The 19,907-nt window shown below is 49.4% G+C and overlaps 1 protein-coding gene across 5 annotated transcripts; it reads left to right on the top strand.

Moving 5' to 3' along the window:
• The first annotated feature begins 154 nt into the window (after nt 1-154).
• Nucleotides 155-19,638, top strand: MLF2 (myeloid leukemia factor 2). Of its 5 annotated transcripts, XM_074933976.1 has the most exons (10): nt 480-699; nt 1,238-1,312; nt 1,514-1,640; nt 2,111-2,146; nt 3,776-3,829; nt 4,275-4,400; nt 5,287-5,446; nt 5,527-5,766; nt 10,148-10,259; nt 19,293-19,638. In XM_074933976.1, the coding sequence occupies exons 2-8, from the start codon at nt 1,263-1,265 to the stop codon at nt 5,703-5,705; spliced, it is 732 nt and encodes a 243-aa protein (XP_074790077.1). In that variant the 5' UTR covers nt 480-699; nt 1,238-1,262; the 3' UTR covers nt 5,706-5,766; nt 10,148-10,259; nt 19,293-19,638. The 5 variants fall into 5 exon arrangements, with proteins under 5 accessions (XP_074790107.1, XP_074790077.1, XP_074790069.1 ...); XM_074934006.1 differs by lacking the exons at nt 480-699; nt 10,148-10,259; nt 19,293-19,638 and adding exons at nt 155-213; nt 6,531-7,116; XM_074933968.1 differs by lacking the exons at nt 10,148-10,259; nt 19,293-19,638 and adding an exon at nt 6,531-7,116.
• Nucleotides 19,639-19,907: the final 269 nt, after the last annotated feature.

Here is a 19,907-nt window from a genome sequence, read left to right as displayed (position 1 = left end):
ACCAGTCTCTCGCCTCCGCCGGCCCCCGCCGCGCAGCTCTAATGTGTGGCGCGAGGGAGACCCCTGCTGCTCCGCCGTGTGCACTGCACCGTGCGCGGGCCCGGCCCAATGCAGGCGGCTCCTCCCCGTTCAGGTGACGGGAGCTGAAGCCAGGCTGCTGGCAGCCATTTCCTTAGCAGCCTCACAACAAAAGGAGCCCACGGGCCATTAAGGGTATCACGCCCCGCCTCAGACCTTCTATTGTTACACCCCCCCCTCCCCCGGGACGGGTTCCCGGGGCCCCCTGGCGCTGTGCGGGGCGATGGTTATAACCATCCCCTCCCTACCAGTGTCCCCCTCGCTTCTGCTCCCACCCCCCGCCGCCCCTCGCCCGCCCTCTGGCTCCGCGGAGCTCTTCCAGCGCCGGCCGGCCGGGCTGCGCTGCGCGTTGCGGCCGCGGGGAGGCGCTGGCGCGCCGGGCCGACCTCACTTCCTGGCCAGGCCCTGGTGCGGGCTGGCAGCGCCCGGTGGCGGAGGGCAGCGCGCTCCCAGCTCCCCTTCCCCCAGCGCACCCTCCGCGAAGGCCGCGCGGGGAGCAGGCGGGCTCCGGGGCTAGATGGGAGCGGACGCTTGAGCGGGCGCTGCGCTGCCAGGTGCCCGTGGCGGAGGAAGGCCTGCGGGAGCGAGCGGCGGACACCCCGCCAGGCAGGGGAGCGTGAGGTGGGCGGGTGGCAGGCGGGATGCGGGGCCGGGGGGTTGCAGTCTGCAGGAGGAGCGGTGGGAGAGGAGGCTGCCTAGGCTGGAGGCCCGGCTCGTGCTCGCCTTTGGGGGTGGGGGCTGTCTGCAGGGCGAGGAGCGCTTGTGTCTGCGCTGGGGTAAGTAGTGACGCTGCGGGGCCGGCCTGGTGCCTCCGCACCTTTGGGAGTCCTCGTGTGAACGGGGGGCGCCTGTCCCTGCCCTGGGGGCCCGGGGTGAGGTGTCTGTGTGGGGCAGGTAAGCGATAAGGAGGCTGGCGGGGGGGCTGTGGAGACGGCAATTTGGTTATATTCCCTGTCGTGGGAGGGGTAGTTTGGGAAACGGCTCCTATTGGTTGAGCTGACCTGCCGGAGGCATCTGTAGAGATTGCTCTGCTACCCACAGGACCTGGTGCAAGAGGAAGGGTTGCATGAGCTGGTGAATACATATTGGTGTGAAAAGAGAAGGGGTCATGCCCTGTGGCCCCAGCTTGCTTATGTTCACTCAGGCTCCCTGTTTGCAGAGCCCTCCCCGGATCTGAAGGAAGTATGTTCCGGTTCATGAGGGATGGAGAACCAGAGGACCCCATGTTTACGATGTGCGTATGAACCCCAAATTTATCGGGGGGGGGAGTGGGTTCAAATAGATTAGGGAAGACTGTGTGTCAGGACTCACAGGTTGTATTTCTCACTCTCAGAGGGAAGTTGGGTCAGGGTTAGATCAGGGGACGGAGTCAGGGCTGGTGGGTTATCTGGGACTCTGCCTCCTAAGGTCTCCTCTCCCTGTTGATCCCCTCCAGGGACCCTTTTGCTATTCACCGTCAGCACATGAACCGCATGCTTTCTGGAGGCTTTGCATACAGCCCCTTCCTCAGCATAACTGATGGGACCATGCCTGGGGCACGTCAGGCCAGTCGCAGGATGCAGGTAAAGGGGATGCTGAGTATAGTTGTAGAGTCTCTTTGCCCTCTGACTTCCCTCACCTTCCCACGTGGTTAGGATGGGGCAGTTCTCTTCTTTGCAGGAAGTGGGGGAAGGAAAATTAGTTCCCTAGAACATGGGTGTTATATCCCTTTACTTCACATGCTTCCCTCTAATCTACTGTATGCCAGGGCATCAGTGTCTTGGAGTGATGGAAGATAAGTGTCATTTTGCAGAGCCTAAATTAATATCGCCAGAATAGGTTTGAAAGTGTCACTTCTTTCCCCACCTGCACCTTGTGGGCAGTGGGGGGACATGCAGGAGTTTATGGAGCAATGTCTGTTAAACCCTTTGGCCACTTGGTAGGCCTGGATCTTTTGTTTCCTTCTATTTCTTGTGAAAGGGAAAGGGTCCTGGGTTTGGACAATGAGTGGATTCCTCCTAATTTTTTTGTGTTTCTCTGTTGCCCCCTGCAGGCAGGAGCCATCTCACCCTTTGGAATGTTGGGAATGGTAAGGCTTCAGTTTCTCTGTGCAGCTCTGGGGCCTTCCCCAAAGTGTAACATCCAGATTTACAGCTCCCCAATAGGTCACTTTATCCCCAAGTTCTTCATGTGCTCCACATATTCAGCAGTGCTACAATGCAGCCACCTCTAGGTGAGCGTGTCAACAAACACAGTACAGGGAATGGGGAAGGAACATGGACACCAGGGCAAACCCCAGCTCATAGGAAAATACCTTAATAGGGTGTGGGCCAGTGGGTAGGAGGCCTGGATTCAACTCATGGCTTTCAATGACCCTCAGTGTGACTTTAGTGAGGTCACTTTACCTCTCTGTGCTTATGTGTCCCCCTCCAGCACTTTGTCTCTTATTAAATGGTTGCACAGGGTCTTGCACAGAGGAACTCTGAGCTCAGTTGGGGCCTCAAGGTGCTACTGTAATACAACAAATAATAGAAATGGGATGGTTGATTACCAGGAAGAGCAGGCAGAACTGTGGCTCTTTCAGGTATCACCCTGAAGCCCACATACAAGCAATCTGCATGGAGTTCAGAGAGAGAGGGCTGAGATTTGGATTCCAAGGCTAGGTGATAAATCTGAGTCAGGGACTATAACTAATCAGGAAGATGATCTGGGTACCATTAAGGAGACTTAATGAAAGCCTCTGCTCAATGGGTAGAGGCTGTCAAAAAAGCCAACAAAACATTAGGATGCCCAGGAATAGGATGGAAAATAATACTGGAGCTATTCCAATGTCATTACATAAATCAGTGGGATGCCCTTACCTGGAACACTGTTCTTCTGTGGTCACCCTCTCTCTGAAAGGACATAGCAGAAATAGAGAGTTCAGTCATGGGTGGCAAAAGTCATCAGAAACCTAAAGATTTCCATATGAAGAAAGATTGAAGAGATTGGGACTGTTTCTGTTAGAGAAGAGATGAAAAATAGATGAGAGAGGATAAATAAGAGCACATAATTTACCTTTCTTCTACTACAAGAATGAGAGACTATTCAATTACATCGAAAGGCAGCCCATCTGAAACTGACAAAAGACAAACTTCTTTTGTATATTTCATGATTAATTTGTGGAACTCTGGGCCCTAGGATATCAAAAATGACTAGACATTTTTATAGAAAATGAGAACATCCATAGTTACATTAGATCAAGAAAAGCAATAGAAGAGAGAAGTCCCACACTGAGTGGCATAAATGAGGAAGTAGCTTCCCATAGGGACAGGCTGTTTCACAATTTCCACTAAGGGGTTTCTTTTACCTTCAGTTGGTAGCCAGGACCAGACACTACATCAGAAACAGGATACTGGACTGATCTAGTGTTGTGACCCTATCTTTCTGTGAGCCAAATCAAAGCTGGGGGATTCAGGCCAAGAGTGAGAGAACCCATCCCATCCTAAGCTTCTGGGAGTTGAAGAGCTTAGAATGAGATCTTGGGGACAAAGGGTCGATGTTACGGGTGAGCACTGTGCAGTTCTATTACCATAGCCTGGCCTTCTGATAGGGTGAGGGGTCGGGAACTCTCGTTTATTCTCCTAAAGCAGCTTCCATGTGTCTTTGTGAGTGCACTCACTTGTCTCCTCTCCTTCTGTTCTCTTCCCACCTGACTCTGTTCCTCCCCTCCTCCCAGGCAGGTGGCTTCATGGACATGTTCGGGATGATGAACGATATGATTGGAAATGTGGTAAGAATCTTCCTCAACACTGTTTGCGTTGACAGGCATGCACTGATATCACCGCTGCCATCCTGGGTAATCAGTTGCCACCCAGAGTCTCCTGTTTTCCACCTCCTCCACAAGGGCTGCTGCTGCTCCCATGACATTGTTCCTTCCCGAGCAGTAAAGATGGCATTGCCTATACGTTTGGAGCAACATGGAGCATGAGGGAGCAGCCCCTCCATGCAGAGAAGATGAGGCAGTGGGAAGGGTGTGCAGGGGATGTCCCCCTCACTTACGGAGCAGAAGGAATGGGGTGGGGAGTAATGGAAAGGAGAGAGGTGGGTGTGAAAGGGAAGAGGATGCCCCCCCTTTTATCAAAAAGAAACCAAAATGAATGGTGGGGGGAGGAGCTCATAGGAGCAGCTGACTTTTTTCTTTTTTTTTTTTTTTTTTCCTTACCTTCCCTCACCAGGAGCACATGACAAGTGGTGCCAACTGCCAAACGTTTTCTTCTTCAACTGTCATCTCCTATTCCAACTTGGGTGATGGTCCCAAAGTCTATCATGAGACCTCGGAGACGCGCTCTGCACCTGGAGGGGTGAGAAGGAAGCTGCTGCTCCTGCACCCAGTGAGGGGCAGGACATCACAGGCAGCTGCTTTTTCTGGGGATCTGCCACATTTAGTTGTATGGCACTGACTACCCAGAGCATTTTATTATTTGTGTTACCATAGCACCTAGGAGACCTAGTCATGGACCAGGACCTTATTGTGCTAGGTGCAGTTGAGACACAGAACAAGAGACAGTCCCTGCCCCAAAAATCTATACAATCTAAGTATAACACAAGAGATGGATACATTTTGGATGAGGGAGGGGTATAAGTAGACAAAGACAATATTGGTTAGCATGGTAGGCTGTGATCTCTACGCACCAGCAGTTTAACCGATGTCAAGTTTTTTGTAGGCATCATGACAGAGGATGAATTTGAAAGTGGATAACGAGGTAGTTTTGCAGATGTTTATGGGGAGCACCTCCGAAGTGTGAGGGCAGCATAGGAGAAAGCACAAAGTTGTTTGTTTGAAAATTTAACAAGTGGGTGATGGAGGCTGGCATCATGGGCCCACTGAAGGTGAGCATTGACAGCTTGGTAGTGAATGAGAGAGAAGTTTTGTGGGGATTGACTGTGAAGGGCATTCAAACTGAAGACAAGCAGCTTATGTTTGATGCATTTTTGCATAGGGGTGAATCAAAGATCTGGGGAAATTATGTGACTCAGTGAGGGGCTAGTGGGGTTGTGCCCAGGGCTACATGAAGGATTTGTTTTTGCCTTGTTGATGATGTTTCACTTTGGAAGTAGTGGAGAGAAAAACAGTGATTCTGTTGGAAGGCTAGGGAGGGGAACAATATTGCAGGTAGGAAATGAGGGGTGCTAAATAGGGTTGTGGGGTACAGGTGAGGGACTGACACTGCACTACACTGCACCCAGATCCGTGAAACAAGACGGACTGTGCGGGACTCAAACAGTGGCCTGGAGCAGATGTCAATTGGGCACCACATCCGGGAGAGAGCCCACATCATGCAGCGCTCACGGAACCATCGCACAGGTGACCAGGAGGAGAGGCAGGAGTACATCAACCTGGATGAGAGTGAGTGCTCCTTGCTGCCTGGGGCTCCCAAATCCTGGACTGCCTTCCCATTGAGCCTGCTGTTCTCTTTCCTTGTGTAGGTGATGCAGCTGCATTTGATGATGAGTGGAGGCGAGAAACATCCCGGTTCCGGCCACAGCGAGGACTGGGTTATCGGCGTCACGAGAGCAGCAGTGGCCGCCGGTCTGAGGGGACACATCTTGCTATCCAGGGCCCTGAGGATTCCCCATCCAGACAGGCCCGCCGATACGACTGGTGAATCTGGAGCAGACTTTGGGGGGGTGCAGCATGGTCACCCCCAAATCCACCTACTCTCTCTTGTAAGTCTAACTGTCCTCTCCACTCCCCCCATTGTGTGGCTGCCTCACTCCTTTTGAACCTCACTTTCACTACCCCCAGCATGGGGTGCAGGGCCTCAATGTGAGCCACTTGGGGGTGTCAGCTGGAGAAGGGGGACATGCTCTAGGGTCCAGCAGGAAGCTTCCTCTTTGGCAACTCATCTTTGCCAACATCCAAAACAGGGTGGGTGGCTCCAGCCTGAGTCACTTCAGATACTGGTTTGGGGCTGACAATGTGGGAGTATCAGAACATGGTTCCCCTCATTTTTCTGTCTATCTTGTGGACACAGTTTGGGAAGTCTGTGCCTCTTGCACCCTGGATTGTGTGGGAGTAGCTGTCTTCCCTCACTATCAGGCAAACAGATGTAGGTTTAAATGTGCGAGGAAGTGGGGAAGCAGCATCTGGGGAGCTAAGGAGATAGTGTTCAAAAATGTCACTAAATTGAAGTTGAAGCCTATCTGCAGGAACTGTCTATGTACAGGTGAAACCAAACTCTCATGAGATCAACTCAAGTCTAGATTCAGTAGAGAAGTGCTGGGTTTTTCCTTCCTCCCAGCATTCTGAATTGAGTTTACTGGGGTAAATCCAAAATTTAGTGCTAAGGATTTATTAATTTATCTGATCAGTTTCTCTTGCTGAATTTTAAATTACAGTGCTTGGTTTTACCTTCTGTACCACCTCTTTATTTATACCTCTGTAACTTGCATTCTCTCTTTCTCTTCTCCCTCTCTCCATCTCCTCTCAGGTACAGACAGTGAAACTCTGATGACAAAGCACTGCTTGGAATCTTCTCAAATTTAATATTAACCCCCACCCTCTAAGAATTGAATAAAGTGCGGGGGCTACAGGGTGGTTTGGGGACCTCATGGGTGTACGAAGGACACATTTATTATCCTGCCTCAATTCTCCCTGCCCCTCCCCCTCTCAAACTCTTCTTCCTCTTTTTCCAGTCACCCTTGGCTCAGTTCCCTTTGCCAGTATTTGTGCACAAAAGGGTCATCACCCTGTCCTTCCTGTCCCTTCCAGCTTTCCTGCGCCTGGTTGGGCTGGTTCTGGAGTGGTGTTTGGTCCCTTCTGAAATGATCATGTTGAAGAATTTCTTGCCCCATTCTTAATCCCCCTCACTGGGACAAAAGCCCCCACTTCCTCTCCTGCTTCCTGGTATGGTGAGGTGGAAGGAAGTGTGTTTGGGAGGGGGAGAGGAACAAGAACTGAACCAGCCTGTATCTCCCTGCCCATGTAACCCCATTTGCAGTCAACTCTCCCCCTTTTTAATTTGATTTGTGAAACTTGTAACTAGGTGTTTACTGAATAAAGGAACAAGAACTGTAAAGAAAATGGAGTTGGGTCGTTTCTGCCTTCTCTCTTCTAAGGGAGCTGAATTGCCTGCTGCAGAACTATTGCCCTAACATTTCCCTTCAACCTAGCACCGCTTATATGGCTGTCCTGTCCTTCCCCTCACTTCCTTGTTGAATCAATCTGACAACTGTTTTTTCACACACACCCCCCCCCCCACCTTCTTACTAACTTGGGAGACGATGATTTATAAGATGGAAATTGTAAAAAACCAACAGCAAGAAACCTCTAATTTGTTTTAAATGCTATTATTTCACTTAACACGCACAAGTGAATGAGTTTGGCTGGTTGCTCTTTCAGGTCTTCTGTGCTCACGTGAAAAGACTCTTGGGGTCCATGCACAGTTAATTTCAGTTAATTCAGAGATTATTTCAGTTAATCTCTTTCTATCCGAGGCTGAAGCTGTTTGAGGCTATTGCTAATCTATTTATCTCCCTGCCCTTAAGATGGCGGGATAAGGTGAAATAATACTTCACTTAGCGTCAAACTTGTTACAACAGGATCTTATTGGTACAAATAGTTCAGGAAGAATCCCTACCTCTTTGTAGCACAAATATCAGCCCTGGGCACTGGCAGGGACTCAGCAAACATTATTAATTGGAGCAGCCAGTGGATCAGGCCACAGTTAATCGGGCTCATGGAGTCCCTTTATGCTGAGTTTCTCAATACATATAAGGTGGAAATGTCTCAGTCAGAACCAGGTAAGACCAATGTAAGATGCAGTTTGGCAAACTCAGTGCCATGTTCTAGTACAGCTGCAGAAATGGGCAGTTTGCAAGAGACTCATTTTCTGTGCATCACCTGTGCATTGGAAATAAGGTGCAGAAGCAGGTCCCTCAGAACTAGTGCAGGGTGTTCACACTATCCCACGTTACAGCTGTGCGTCTGTTAGATCCTTGTCTCCATAGGGCAGCGCCACTCATGGTCTCACATTCTGTTCTGGTCTACTGTCTGGTTCTGATAGGGGCCAGGGTCTGGTTCCCTTAAGGTGGGGCTCACCAGGGTCTCCACATCTGAGGTGTAACTGGCAGCATTGGATGAGTCCAGGAGAGTGAAGGAGGGAGGTGCAGCTGTGGCCATGAGGCAGGAGGTGAAGGAGGTGAGACAAGTGCCCCCCAGGGAGGGTGTGGGAATTTAGATCTGGTGAGATCAGGGCAGGTCCTGGAGGCAGCAAGGAAGGGGGAGCTACCCAAAGAAGGGTGGGAGTGGCTTATTGGAGAGCAAGAAAGCCCCCTGGGGCTGCTGGACTTTGGGAGGGGATGCCAAGGCAGTGGTGGCCCTGGCCTCAATGGTATGTTGCAGCCTGTGGGGGATCTGGGACTTCAAGTCTTGATCCACCAAAGAACCAGCTGAGCTCAGGAAGGCACTGACAGCATTAGGGCAGTGGTGGTAACCAGCAGCAAACTCCTGGCCATCCTCTGAGAAGGCAGCAGTGCCTGAGGAGAGAAGGCAGAGAGTGAGAGAGTCAGGCTTTGAAGCTTCTTAATATTAGGCCTCCATTGCTCTCTTCTCCCCCCCCCCCCCCCCCCATTCTATCTAGCTGTTCAAAACTTGATATCTTCCTCCTGGTCAAGGATTCAAACCTCAGCCTGAAAGGGAATGGAGGGAAGGACAATAATAGGACGGCAGCTTCCTGCTGCATCACTCTCCAGCTTTACACTGGCGTAACTTGTTTCAGCACAGTTCCTGGCATAAAATGAGGAATACGGTGGGGAGTTGGGCCTTTTGTGTGTATGTCTGTTTCTAGTAGGGAATCAAGTTTTGTCTGGATTCAACCTGTGTGCCTGGCCAATTATGGAACACAAACTTTTATCTACTCCTCTCCCCACCTGCGTGCCCCCCCCCCCCCCCCACACACACACATACAATGAGGTGAGAGGGACTGGAGCCTATTAAAGGAGTTACCTGGTTTCTTGAGCCTCTCTAGTTTCTGCACTGTCATCTCCAGGATCTCTGCCTTCTTTAGGCATGACAGAGCTCTGGCATTCTGGAGAAAAGGAACTGGGGTCAGCTTGAAAAATGTGCTATGTTGTAGGAAAAGAAGGAGCCAGAGGGAATTTTACTTACATTTTTTAACCAGGTTTCAGAGTAACAGCCGTGTTAGTCTGTATTCGCAAAAAGAAAAGGAGTACTTGTGGCACCTTAGAGACTAACCAATTTATTTGAGCATAAGCTTTCGTGAGCTACAGCTCACTTCATCGGATGCATATTGTGAAAAGTGTAGAAGATCTTTTTATACACACAAAGCATGAAAAAATACCTCCCCCCACCCCGCTCTCCCGCTGGTAATAGCTTATCTAAAGTGATTGCTCTCCTTACAATGTGTATGATAATCAAGTTGGGCCATTTCCAGCACAAATCCAGGTTTTCTCACCACCCCCCCACACTCCCCCCCCCCCCCCCCCCACACACACACACAAACCCACTCTCCTGCTGGTAATAGCCAGTGAATGAATTTCAGGAAGTACATTTTAAGCTTCTGGCTCTTGGTAGTTTTGAAGTTCCCCCCACCCCTTTGTATGAGCCTCTGAACTCTCATCAGTGTAAGATTGTGTTTTATAAGGGAGTGTGGGAACATGACAACTTTTCAGATCCCCCAACCCCAGTGGCTGATTCTTTACCTGTTGCTCTGGGTTCTGCTGAAGGAGCCTCCTCAGCTGCTCCAGGCTGGCATTGTTCCAGGCTTGGCAACATTTCTCAATCAGGGGCTTGATGGACTATGGGGGAATGAAAAGAATATGAAACATCATGGGGAGACAGAGAAAGCTCCACGAGAAAGCTGCAGCAGGTTAATTTAAGTCAGGTTTTAAAGGAGTTTAGGTGACTGGTGCAAACCCCTGGGTGAATGCTCTTAATTTTGGTTGAATAAGCTTACTGCAGTTTAGCTTAGACTGATTCCTAAATGAATTTAAGCTAAAACACAATGTCTGTTTTAAGATGAAACAAGAATATTCATGTTGGTGTTGGCACTGGTCTAATTATATTGTTTTGAATTCACATCTCTAGTTAAGTCACTGCTGCTGTGCCATACAGAGAAGGCCAGGAAAAGAGAGGGTTTGTCTATATCCAAATGGGAACCAAAAGAATGAAATCTGCTGTAATTCACAACTTTTACTAGGTGAGTAACAGGGAAGGTGGGGAAACTCATTTCAGAATACAATTATTATAATTTTATTATATTAAATTTATCAGTTTAAGTTACGTAATTGAAATAGAACATCCTTAATCAAATGAAGAGCATCCACTCAGACTTCTACAGAAATAACTGAAGGTGGGAATTACAACCAATATGCTTATTTTTGTTCCACTTTCTGTGTAGACAAGCCCAGATAGACTCAGGCTAAACTGTCATAAGTAAACTGAGTTTGCACTAGTTTAAAAACCGACTTTTAGTTAGACCAGTACAACTTTTGTGCCTATACCAGCTCTGACACTTTTGATTTTTGTTCATATCTGTTTAACCTGAATGTGCACTTGGCAGAAAAGTTCTCTGTTAAAGATTTCATACTCGGACCCTTCAATGAAGGGCTGCAAAAGTGCCTGATCCACATTTCTGAGACATCCAACAAAATCAGGAAAGATGAGATTTGACATTTGTGAGATTTCTAAAATCAAGCAAATAAATAAAAATAATAAAAAAACTCCACTTTGGTTATGGGGTCAAGAGACCCCTTCCAGGCCATCATTATTCACCGGAAAGAAGTAAAAACGGGAGTGACTCCCCTTTTCCTCCACCTTGGCTGACCCTTTTAAAGTGGGCTGGGGATGGTATTACAGTGATGCAGGCTAGTGGTGTTTCTTGGCCTCACAGAAGAAACGGATTTGCAAGAGGGACTGGAATGAGGAGAAGGCAGGGGTCTGGCATACAGAAATTAGGAAATCCTTGCAGGCAGTATGGAAGAAGGTATAGTGAGTGAGTTGGAAACACTGGCAGAATGAGAGGGGCAAAGTAATACAAGCTCAGAGCACATTTGCTATATGCAAATAGAATATAGCGAATAACGTAGCTGAAGTCTATGTACTTAGATCTACTCACCGCGGTGTCTTCACTGTGGTGAGTCGACTGCTGATGCTCCCCCATTGGCTCCGCCTGCACCTCTCACTCCGGTGGAGTACCGGAATCGACGGAGAGGTCGATTTAGCATGTCTAGACTAGACGCGATAAATCAACCCCCGCTGGATCAATCGCTGCCCATTGATCCAGCGGGTAACGTAGACAAGCCCTCAGTGCTTTAAAAAGGCCAGTTTCCCAAAGCTAAAACCAATCATGAGCAAAACTGAGCATAAGGAAATATTTAACATAAAAATTTGAATGATAATTGGAATTAAAAGCTTTATTAGATGTCTCCCCCAGCAAACAAACCCCCCACAGTTCTGCAATCCTGAAAGGATTCTTTGATTTAAAAAAACTCTCACTGGTTAAAAAGGGAGGTGAAAGAAGCAATTAAAAAGGCATTTATATTAAAAATGGCAAAATGGGAAAGCTGAAAGTAATGAGTAAAAATCAGCAATTAGAAAATGTTGACAATAAGGGAAGCTAAAGGTATCAGGGGGGATGGGGGGAATCTAGGTCCAATTGCATTAATGACAATAAAAAAGGAATGCTTTAAATATGTCAGGAACAAACAAATTCCTAGTCTACATGGATGGGGAAATTATCCATCATGATGCAGAAAAGGCAGAATTGGTCAAATATTTTTCTGGGAAGAAGCTAAATGATGTATTCATATCTCACAGTGATAATGGAATACTCTTTACCAGTAACTAGTGAGGATGTTAAACAGCAACCGCGAAAGTTAAATATATTTATATCCGCGGGCCAGGGTAACCTGCACCCAAGAGCATTCAAAGAATTGTCCAAGGAGCTCTTTGAACCATTATTGTTGATTTTTAACACATCTTGGAACACTGGGGAAATTCCAGTGAACTGAAAAAACTAATGTGGACATATTTATAAAGGGTAAATAAGATGAACCAGGTAACTATGAGCCATGCCAACACTGATCCCAGGGAAAATAATGGAAAGACTGACAGGGCATGTAATCAGTAAAGAACTAGAGGATGGCAATGTCAGTTGACATGGTTTTGTGGAAAACAGGCTTGTCAAATAAACCGAAGATTGGTTTTTGATGAGATCACAAGTTTGGTTGACAACATACTAAGAGGTGTCCGTATCCCACAGACCTGATGGGAAGGTGCCCGACTGAATGTGTGACCCAAACTCTCTTAAAAAAAAAACTGTTTTCTGAAAGTAGCAAAAAACAAACCAACCTTCATACCCCTTATCAAAGCACTCTCGGATGCAAACCTTGTCTAGATTAGAAGGTTGCACTGGTTTAACTCAAATAGATCTTGTGAAACTAGTGCAAACTGCTCATGTAAACACACTTGTATTGGTCAGCCTTGTGTATATAGATTTAGCTTAATTTGATCATTAGTTTTTAAATCAATCCAGTTCAGCCAGTATGGTTTTCTAGCATAGATGAAACCTCTCTCTGTACAAAATGTAGGAGAAATTGGCAGTAGAAAAGAAATTTTGGAGGAAGTTACAGGAGAGTCAAAACTGGGTTGATAATGAAAAGCAAATTGGAACCCTGGTGACAGGGTCAGCTGAAGTGACATCTTCAAAGATACTTTACAGGCACTAATTAATGAACCTTACAACCTCCCAGCAGGGAGGGAACTTGCATGAGGGAACTTCCATAAAATGAGGCAGGGATGCTAGAACAATTTGTATAGTGGGGGTGCTGAGAGCCATTGAACCAAATTGTAAACCCTGTATATGATGGAAACCACTTCAAGTCAGGGCATGCAGGAGCACCCCCAGCACCCATGAAATGTAGGGTTGCCAACTTTCTAATTACAGAAAACCAAACACCCTTTTCCTACCCCCTGCCCCACCCCTTCCCCAAGGCCCCACCTCTGCCCTGTCCCTTTTCTGAGGCCCCGCCCCCACTCACTCCATCCCCCCTCCCTCTGTCACTCGCTCTTCCCCCACCCTCACTTGCTTATTTTCACCAGGCTCAGGCAGGGGTTGGGTTGCGGGAGGGGGTGTAGGCTCTGGGGTGGGGCTGGGGATGAGGGATTTGGGGTGCAGGAGGGGGCTTTGGGCTGGGGTCGAGGGGTTCAGAGTGTGGGAGGGGGCTCTGAGCTGGGGCAGGGGTTGGGTTACGGGAGGGAGTGAGGGCTTTGGCTGGGGTGGGGTTGAGGATGAGGGGTTTGGGATACAGGAGGGGGCAGGGGATTGGAATGCAGGAGAGGATATGGGCTGGGGGTGTGAGCTCTGGGGTGGAGCCAGAAATGAGCAGTACAGGGTGCAGGAGGGGGTTCGGACTGGGGCAGGGGGTTGGGGCACAGGAGGGGGTAAGGCTCCAGCTGGGGGTGTGAGCTCTGGGATGGGGCCGGGGCCGAGGGGTTTGGAGTGCGGGAGGGGGCTCTGAGCTGGGGCAGGGGTTGGGGTATGGGAAGGAGTTGAGGGCTTCTGCTGGGGGTGTGGGCTCTGGGATGGGGCCAGGGATGAGGGGTTTGGGGTGCAAGAGGGGGGGTCCTGGCTGGGGCTGAGGGGTTCAGAGTGCAGGAGGGGGCTCAAAGCTGGGGCAGGGGGTTGGAGTGTGGGAGGGGGTGTGGGGTGCAGGCTCCGGGAGGAAGTTTGGGTGCATAAGGGCGTTCTGAGCTGGGACAGGGGTTTGGGGTGTGGAAGGGGCCTCGGGGTGCAGCCTCCAGGCAGCGCTGACCTCAGGCGGCTCCTGGGAAGCAGCGACATGTCTTTCCAGCTCCTAGGCAGAGGGGTGGCCAGGGGGCTCCACACACTGCCCCCATCCGCAGGCGCCATCCCCGCAGCTCCCATTGGCCATGGTTCCCAGTCAATGGGGGCAGCACCTGTGGGTCGGGATAGCATGTGGAGCCCCCCTGGTCACCTGTTCGCCTAGGAGCCAGCCCTGCTGCAGCCAACTGGAATTTTAATGGCCCAGACAGTGGTGCTGACCGAAGCCACCAGAGTCCCTTTTTGACCAGTTGTTCTGGTCAAAAACTGGACACCTAGCAACCCTAATGAAATGAGGCATAGAGACAGGATTTTGAAGGTTGCACAGCAATTGAGCCAAAAATTGAACCCAGGAATCCTGACTCCCTCTCTCATCCCCACAAGCATGCTAGCCAGCCCACACACATGCTCCAACACCCTAGATTACCCACTGCCAGAGCCAGTAGCAACAATAAAGACAGAGAAATAATCCAAGGGAATCTAGGTAGATTAAAATCATAAGCACAAATAGAATGAGATTTCTCTAGTCCAGGCAGGGAAAATAATACAAACCTCAGCTGTGCAGTGGAGGGAGATGCCTAGGATGGCAGGGAGAGGGCAGCAAATCTAGACATTTCCAATGGGATAGTGCAGACAGCAATCCTGGAGGCGCCTCCGTAAAGGAAGATGTGACCTATCTGTGGTGTCTTGGCTCTGGGCATCTCAAGCCCCAAAAGACAGAGGAACTCAGAGAAGAGCCAGGGGACCATAGAAACACTCAGGGGCTGGAGGGGTCGAGTTCTGCAATGAGGCTCCACGAGCTAAATCCAGCGTGCTCGGCAAAGCCAAGATGACAGGAGGCTGTTGAGAAACAAGCTTAAGGGGTCAGAGATGTGAGCTGCAGGGGAAGGGGACAGTCTGGGGCAACAAAGTGCCACTGAGCCAAGGGAAAGGTGCTCAGGAGCTGTCCCCTGGCACGGAGGGGTCTGTGAGCCTGGGGAGCCATCTCCCTGAGGGAAGGGCCTGCAGCCCCAGCACATGGGAAAGTAGGAGCTAAGGAGCCCTAGGAATGGAATAATCCTGCCCTGGATCCAGGGTGATTTGCTCCCCCGTCCCGGCCCCCATCTCTGGGCCACTCCCCTTGGACAGACATCTTTTCCACCCAGGCTGGGGTGATTCTACCAGGCAGCCAGCTGTCCCCAACCCCCAGGTAAAGATAAAACATCAGCCCTGAACTGTCCTGAAGGGAACTGCCTCCTGGGCCAGCCAGGGAGGGACAGCTGCTTCCTCAGCTCTGTCTGCCCCTTACCTTTTTTTGTAGAGATTTTGAGGGCCCCCTGGAGAAAGTAGCATCTCCAAATATGGGGAGGTTGGGCTGGTGAATGCATGGATCCCAAGGGTCCAGCATCCAGAGTAGGACCATCCCACACTGGGTGTGACTGATAACTCCAAGATAACTCCAGGTACTGGAATGCCAAAGCTCACAGGCACCAACTCTGTGGGTGTTCCGGGGCTGGAGCACCCAAGGGAAGAAATTAGTGGGTGCTCTGCATCCACCGGCAGCCAATCTCCCCTTACCCCCTGCCCCATCTCTTCCCCCTCCGAGCATGCCACGTCCCCGCTCCTCTGCCTACCTCCCAGCGCTTCCCACCGCCAAACAGCTGTTTGGCGTGCTTAGGACTTTCCAGGAGGGAGGGGGGAGGAGCGGGTATACAGCATGCTCAGGGGAGGAGGTGGGGCAGGGGTGGGGAATTGGGGGAAGGGGGTGGAATGGGGGCGGGAAGGGGGTGGGGACTTTGGGGAAGAGTTGGAATGGGGGCAGGGTGAGGGTGGTACAGGGGCAGGGGTGGGGTCGAGCACCCACCAGGAACAGTGGAAGTCAGCGCCTATGCCAAAGCTGGCTATGAATGCCTTGGGCCTACTGCTGGGCTAGAGAGATATTCCAGGGCTGCTTCTTAACCTTTTTCTCCTGTGTTACCCCAGATGTGAAGGGCCTGTCTATAATAGACAAAATGGGGTACAATAAACCAATGTTCAAGAAGCTTTGAACTTGTAATGCTGGTACAGCCCTTCTGTCCCCTGAGGTAGGACTAGAAACCAGGAGTCCTGTCTTCCAGTCCCCTTCTGGAGATCTTCCAACTTCTCTTCCAGAGCAGGGAATAGAGTCCAGAAGTCCTCCTAGTCCCTGATAATCTGTCCAGGGCCCCTTTTTTGAATCTGCCTTTCTGTGGGAGAGAACAGGGTTAAAAAAACAAAGAAATTTAAAATGAAAACTTATAAGAGTGCTCAGCACTTCTCTAGCTTTTGCCATCTATACAGTGACTTACAAACATTAACTAATTAATTAATCTTCACATCCTCCCTGACTGTAAAATTCTAAGTTACAGTGACTGAGCAGGAAAAAAAAAGCCTGGCGTTTGGGTGAAGCGTGGAGGAAGACCCTGATCTTGTCTGTTAATTACAGACAGGCGATAAAGTTCCCAGCAACATTTTAATTCTGTACTGAACAGTTCTTGTTCATTTTTAATTTTAAGTGATACAAGAAATCGATGATGATTTTTTCTACCAATTGCTTTTTGGGAAATAATATTTTTTAAACAGGGTCTTAAAATTTGCTCCCTTTGAAAATAAATAAAATGGAAAAAAGTTCTGAGAGGTTGTAATTTTCCCCTATAAAATCTTTTCCCCTAAAATCTTCTCAAGCTCACAGTGAAGCCCTTGGAGAGGAGTGGATCAGAACAACAATGGGAGAGGGCCAAGGAGACCAGGACCATCACTGACACTTAGGTCTGGTCTACACTTAAAATTTAGGTCGACGGAGCTGTGGCACTAAGGGAAGTGAAAAGTCCACACTCTTTAATACTGTAGCTATGCTGACCTATCACCTGGTGTAGACATAGCTAGATCTATGGAAGAATGCTTCCATCAACCTAGCTACTGCTGCTCAAGGAAGTGGTGGTCCTACAGCAAAGCAAAAACTCCTTCCATAGCTGTAGGCTGTGTCCAGGCTATGGGGTTATGCTGGCATAGCTACAGCACCAGGTTATGAGGTTGCTCCAGGCTGGGACCGAGGGGTTAGGAGGGCAGCAGGGGGATCAGGGCTGGGGGAGGGGGTTGGGGCATGGGAGGAGTTCAGGGGGACAGGCTCTGGGCGGCACTTACCTCAAGCAGCTCCCAGAAACAGCGGTATATCCCCCTCTGGCTCCCATGTGGAGGTGCGGCCAGGCAGCTCTGCGCGCTGCCCTGTCCACAGGCGCCACCCCTGCAGCTCCCATTGTTTGCAGTTCCCAGCCAATGGGAGCTGCAGGGGCAGCGCTTGGGGTGGGGGCAGCATGTGAAGCCCTCTGGCTGCCCCTGCACGTAGGAGCCAGAGGTGGGAAATGCTGCTGCTTCTGGGAGCCATGTGGAGTGGGGCAAGACCCTGACCCCGCTCCCTGGCTGGAGCACCAAAGAAGGGCAAGCCCCGGACCCCACTTCCCGGCGGGAGCTCGAGGGCCGGATTAAAACGTCTGGAGGGTCGGATGTGGCCCCCAGGCCATACTTTGCCCACCACTGGCATAGGGAGTAACCTGCATGGTGTTCAGTTAATAAACTGGAGGAGCTAGAAGGAACATCCAGCCCAAGTGTGGGATCTGGAAGCCAAAATGTGAATTTCTGGATCCAAGTCTTTTACACCTGATGCTTGGAATATAACCTGGTTAAAGAGTCTAATAGGGTAGAAGAGGGGTGGAGGGACTGGGAGTCAGAACTCCTAGGTTCTATTGGCAGCTCAGCCAATGAGTCACAATGGAATCCTGTGGTAAAGTCCTTTCACCTCTGTGCCTCAGTGTCTCCCTCTTCAGACTGGGGAGGGGATTGTACCCACCACATGAGGGCGTGTGAGAGGTAATGTCTGATAGGACAAGTGCCCTGTTTCATTATCTGATGCCCTCAGATCTCCCTAGAAGTGCTGCAGTTCCCCCCATTACAGGGATACATATGAAAAGGCTAGACTGGCTAGTGAAATGGCCTGATTCCTTTTCCCCATTGGATCCTCAAGAACATCTTAGCACTTGTTTTCTGTCTTGCGCTACTCTGCATGTCGTTGAGTTCCCATTTTCACTGTCTCTTGGGAATCAGCTCCAAAGGGCTTCACACAAGCTTCCCTTTCAAAGGCTGTGTGTCACAGCCATTTGGCAGGTGCTCACGGATTGTCAGGTATCATGCCGCCCATTATCAGCTCAGTTCTTTGTCACCTATTTCCTTGTCCCAGTCCTGCCTCTCCCCAATCTGTTTGTCCAAGGGTGTAGGAGAATTTAACGTACAGACACACTATCATTTCTAAAAGAAAGGGAGTACTTGTGGAACCTTAGAGACTAACAAATTTAGTCTCTAAGGTGCCACAAGTACTCCTTTTCTTTTTGCGGATACAGACTAACACGGCTGCTACTCTGAAAAGTATCATCTCAGTGCACCAGAAAGCTGCCTCCTCCCACACAGGTGATTCACAACAACTGAGACAGACCCAAGACAAACTGTAGGGGGAGAAAGGACTCAAAGTAATCAGAACAAAGGAAGGAAGTATAATTAATACAATCAACATGTTTTATGGAAAATAGGCCTTATCCAAGGAACTCAATATTGAGATTAGAAATTTGGGAGATTGGCTGTAATATACTTTAACTTCTGTAAGGCTTAGTACCACATGACACTTGCTAAAAATTAGCATACTATAAAATCAATATGACACATATTAAATGGATTGTACACTGGCTAACTGATAGATTTCAGTAGAGCATTTTAAATGGGGAATAATAATTGAATGAAGCTATGTCTGGTGGGGTCTCACAGGGATCAATTCTTGGGTGAACTACATTTAATATTTCTATCAACAATTTGGAAGAAAATATAAAATCATTGCTGATAAAGTTTGCAGAGGATACAAACATGGGTGGTGCAAATTTGGGGTTATTTAGTCAAGGGGTCAACACCCCAGAAAAAAAGAAACCATTATTAATTTTGTTGTTGTTGTGGGTAGTGTTCTTATAACAGTTTTGCAGACAGCTGTGGCTCAAATTATGGCACTGATCTGCACCAAACTGAGATTATCTGACTGTATTTGACATCCCTGAACTCCAGAAAGGACAGCTAGTAAAGCTATGTTGACACGGTAAAAAATAGGTTTATTTCTACATCGAGACAACAAACTCAAGATCACTATCTCAATGTAAAGCCCTGGTGGAGAGAAGCCCTGTAATTTTTACGTCAGTGGAGCTAGCCCAGGTCACCCCAGGGGTGTGGGTGTATACACGGTTAGCCTCAACTAGCTCCACTGAGGTAAAGGTACAATGCCTTCTCTCCACTTGGATTTTATGTTGAGATAGCAATTTTGAGTTAGCTGTCTTGCTGTAAAAACAACTTTTTTTGCAGTGAAGACAAAGACTTAGAGAACAAGCACTAAATGACTCAGACAAGAGATGGAGGGCAGGAAGATCTGCGCAGGTCATACATGGCAGAAGTACAAGGACAATGCTACCACCACAACCATTGTTTCCTAAATGCAATCAGGTAGCAGGTGCTCTCAAGGGTAATCTGGGTGAGAACCCACCACAAGGACATTGATGCAGGGGAAATTGGTGGTAACTGAGGGAAATTCCTCTACTGGTGACTCCTGTGAACTGGCAAAGATGATGCCAGAAATCTAATGGCACAGAAATCTCCTGAGAGAAAACAGCAGGTGAAGAAAGGGAATCAGGGGGAGCGATATGAAGTGGAAAAGCTATGGAGTTGCCTAGTCATTTGAAAGACTGTATATCAGGGGTGGCCAAACAGTGGCTCGTGAGCCGCATGTGGCTCTTTTACAGTTAAAGTGTGGCTCGCGGAGCCCCCCATGTCCCCCCCATTCTCCACCTACCAGACTGGGGGCAGGGGGAGAGCTCAGGACCTTTACCTTGCAGCAGGGTGGTAGGGTAGGGGCTTCTGCCCAGCGGCAAGAGGGGTCTCGGGGCTTCAGCAGGAGCAGGGGCTTCTCATGGGGCTGAAGCC

This window comes from Natator depressus, chromosome 1, assembly GCF_965152275.1.
Source record: "Natator depressus isolate rNatDep1 chromosome 1, rNatDep2.hap1, whole genome shotgun sequence".
Taxonomy (NCBI): Eukaryota; Metazoa; Chordata; order Testudines; family Cheloniidae; genus Natator; species Natator depressus.
This window is presented reverse-complemented; position numbering and strand designations above follow the sequence as displayed.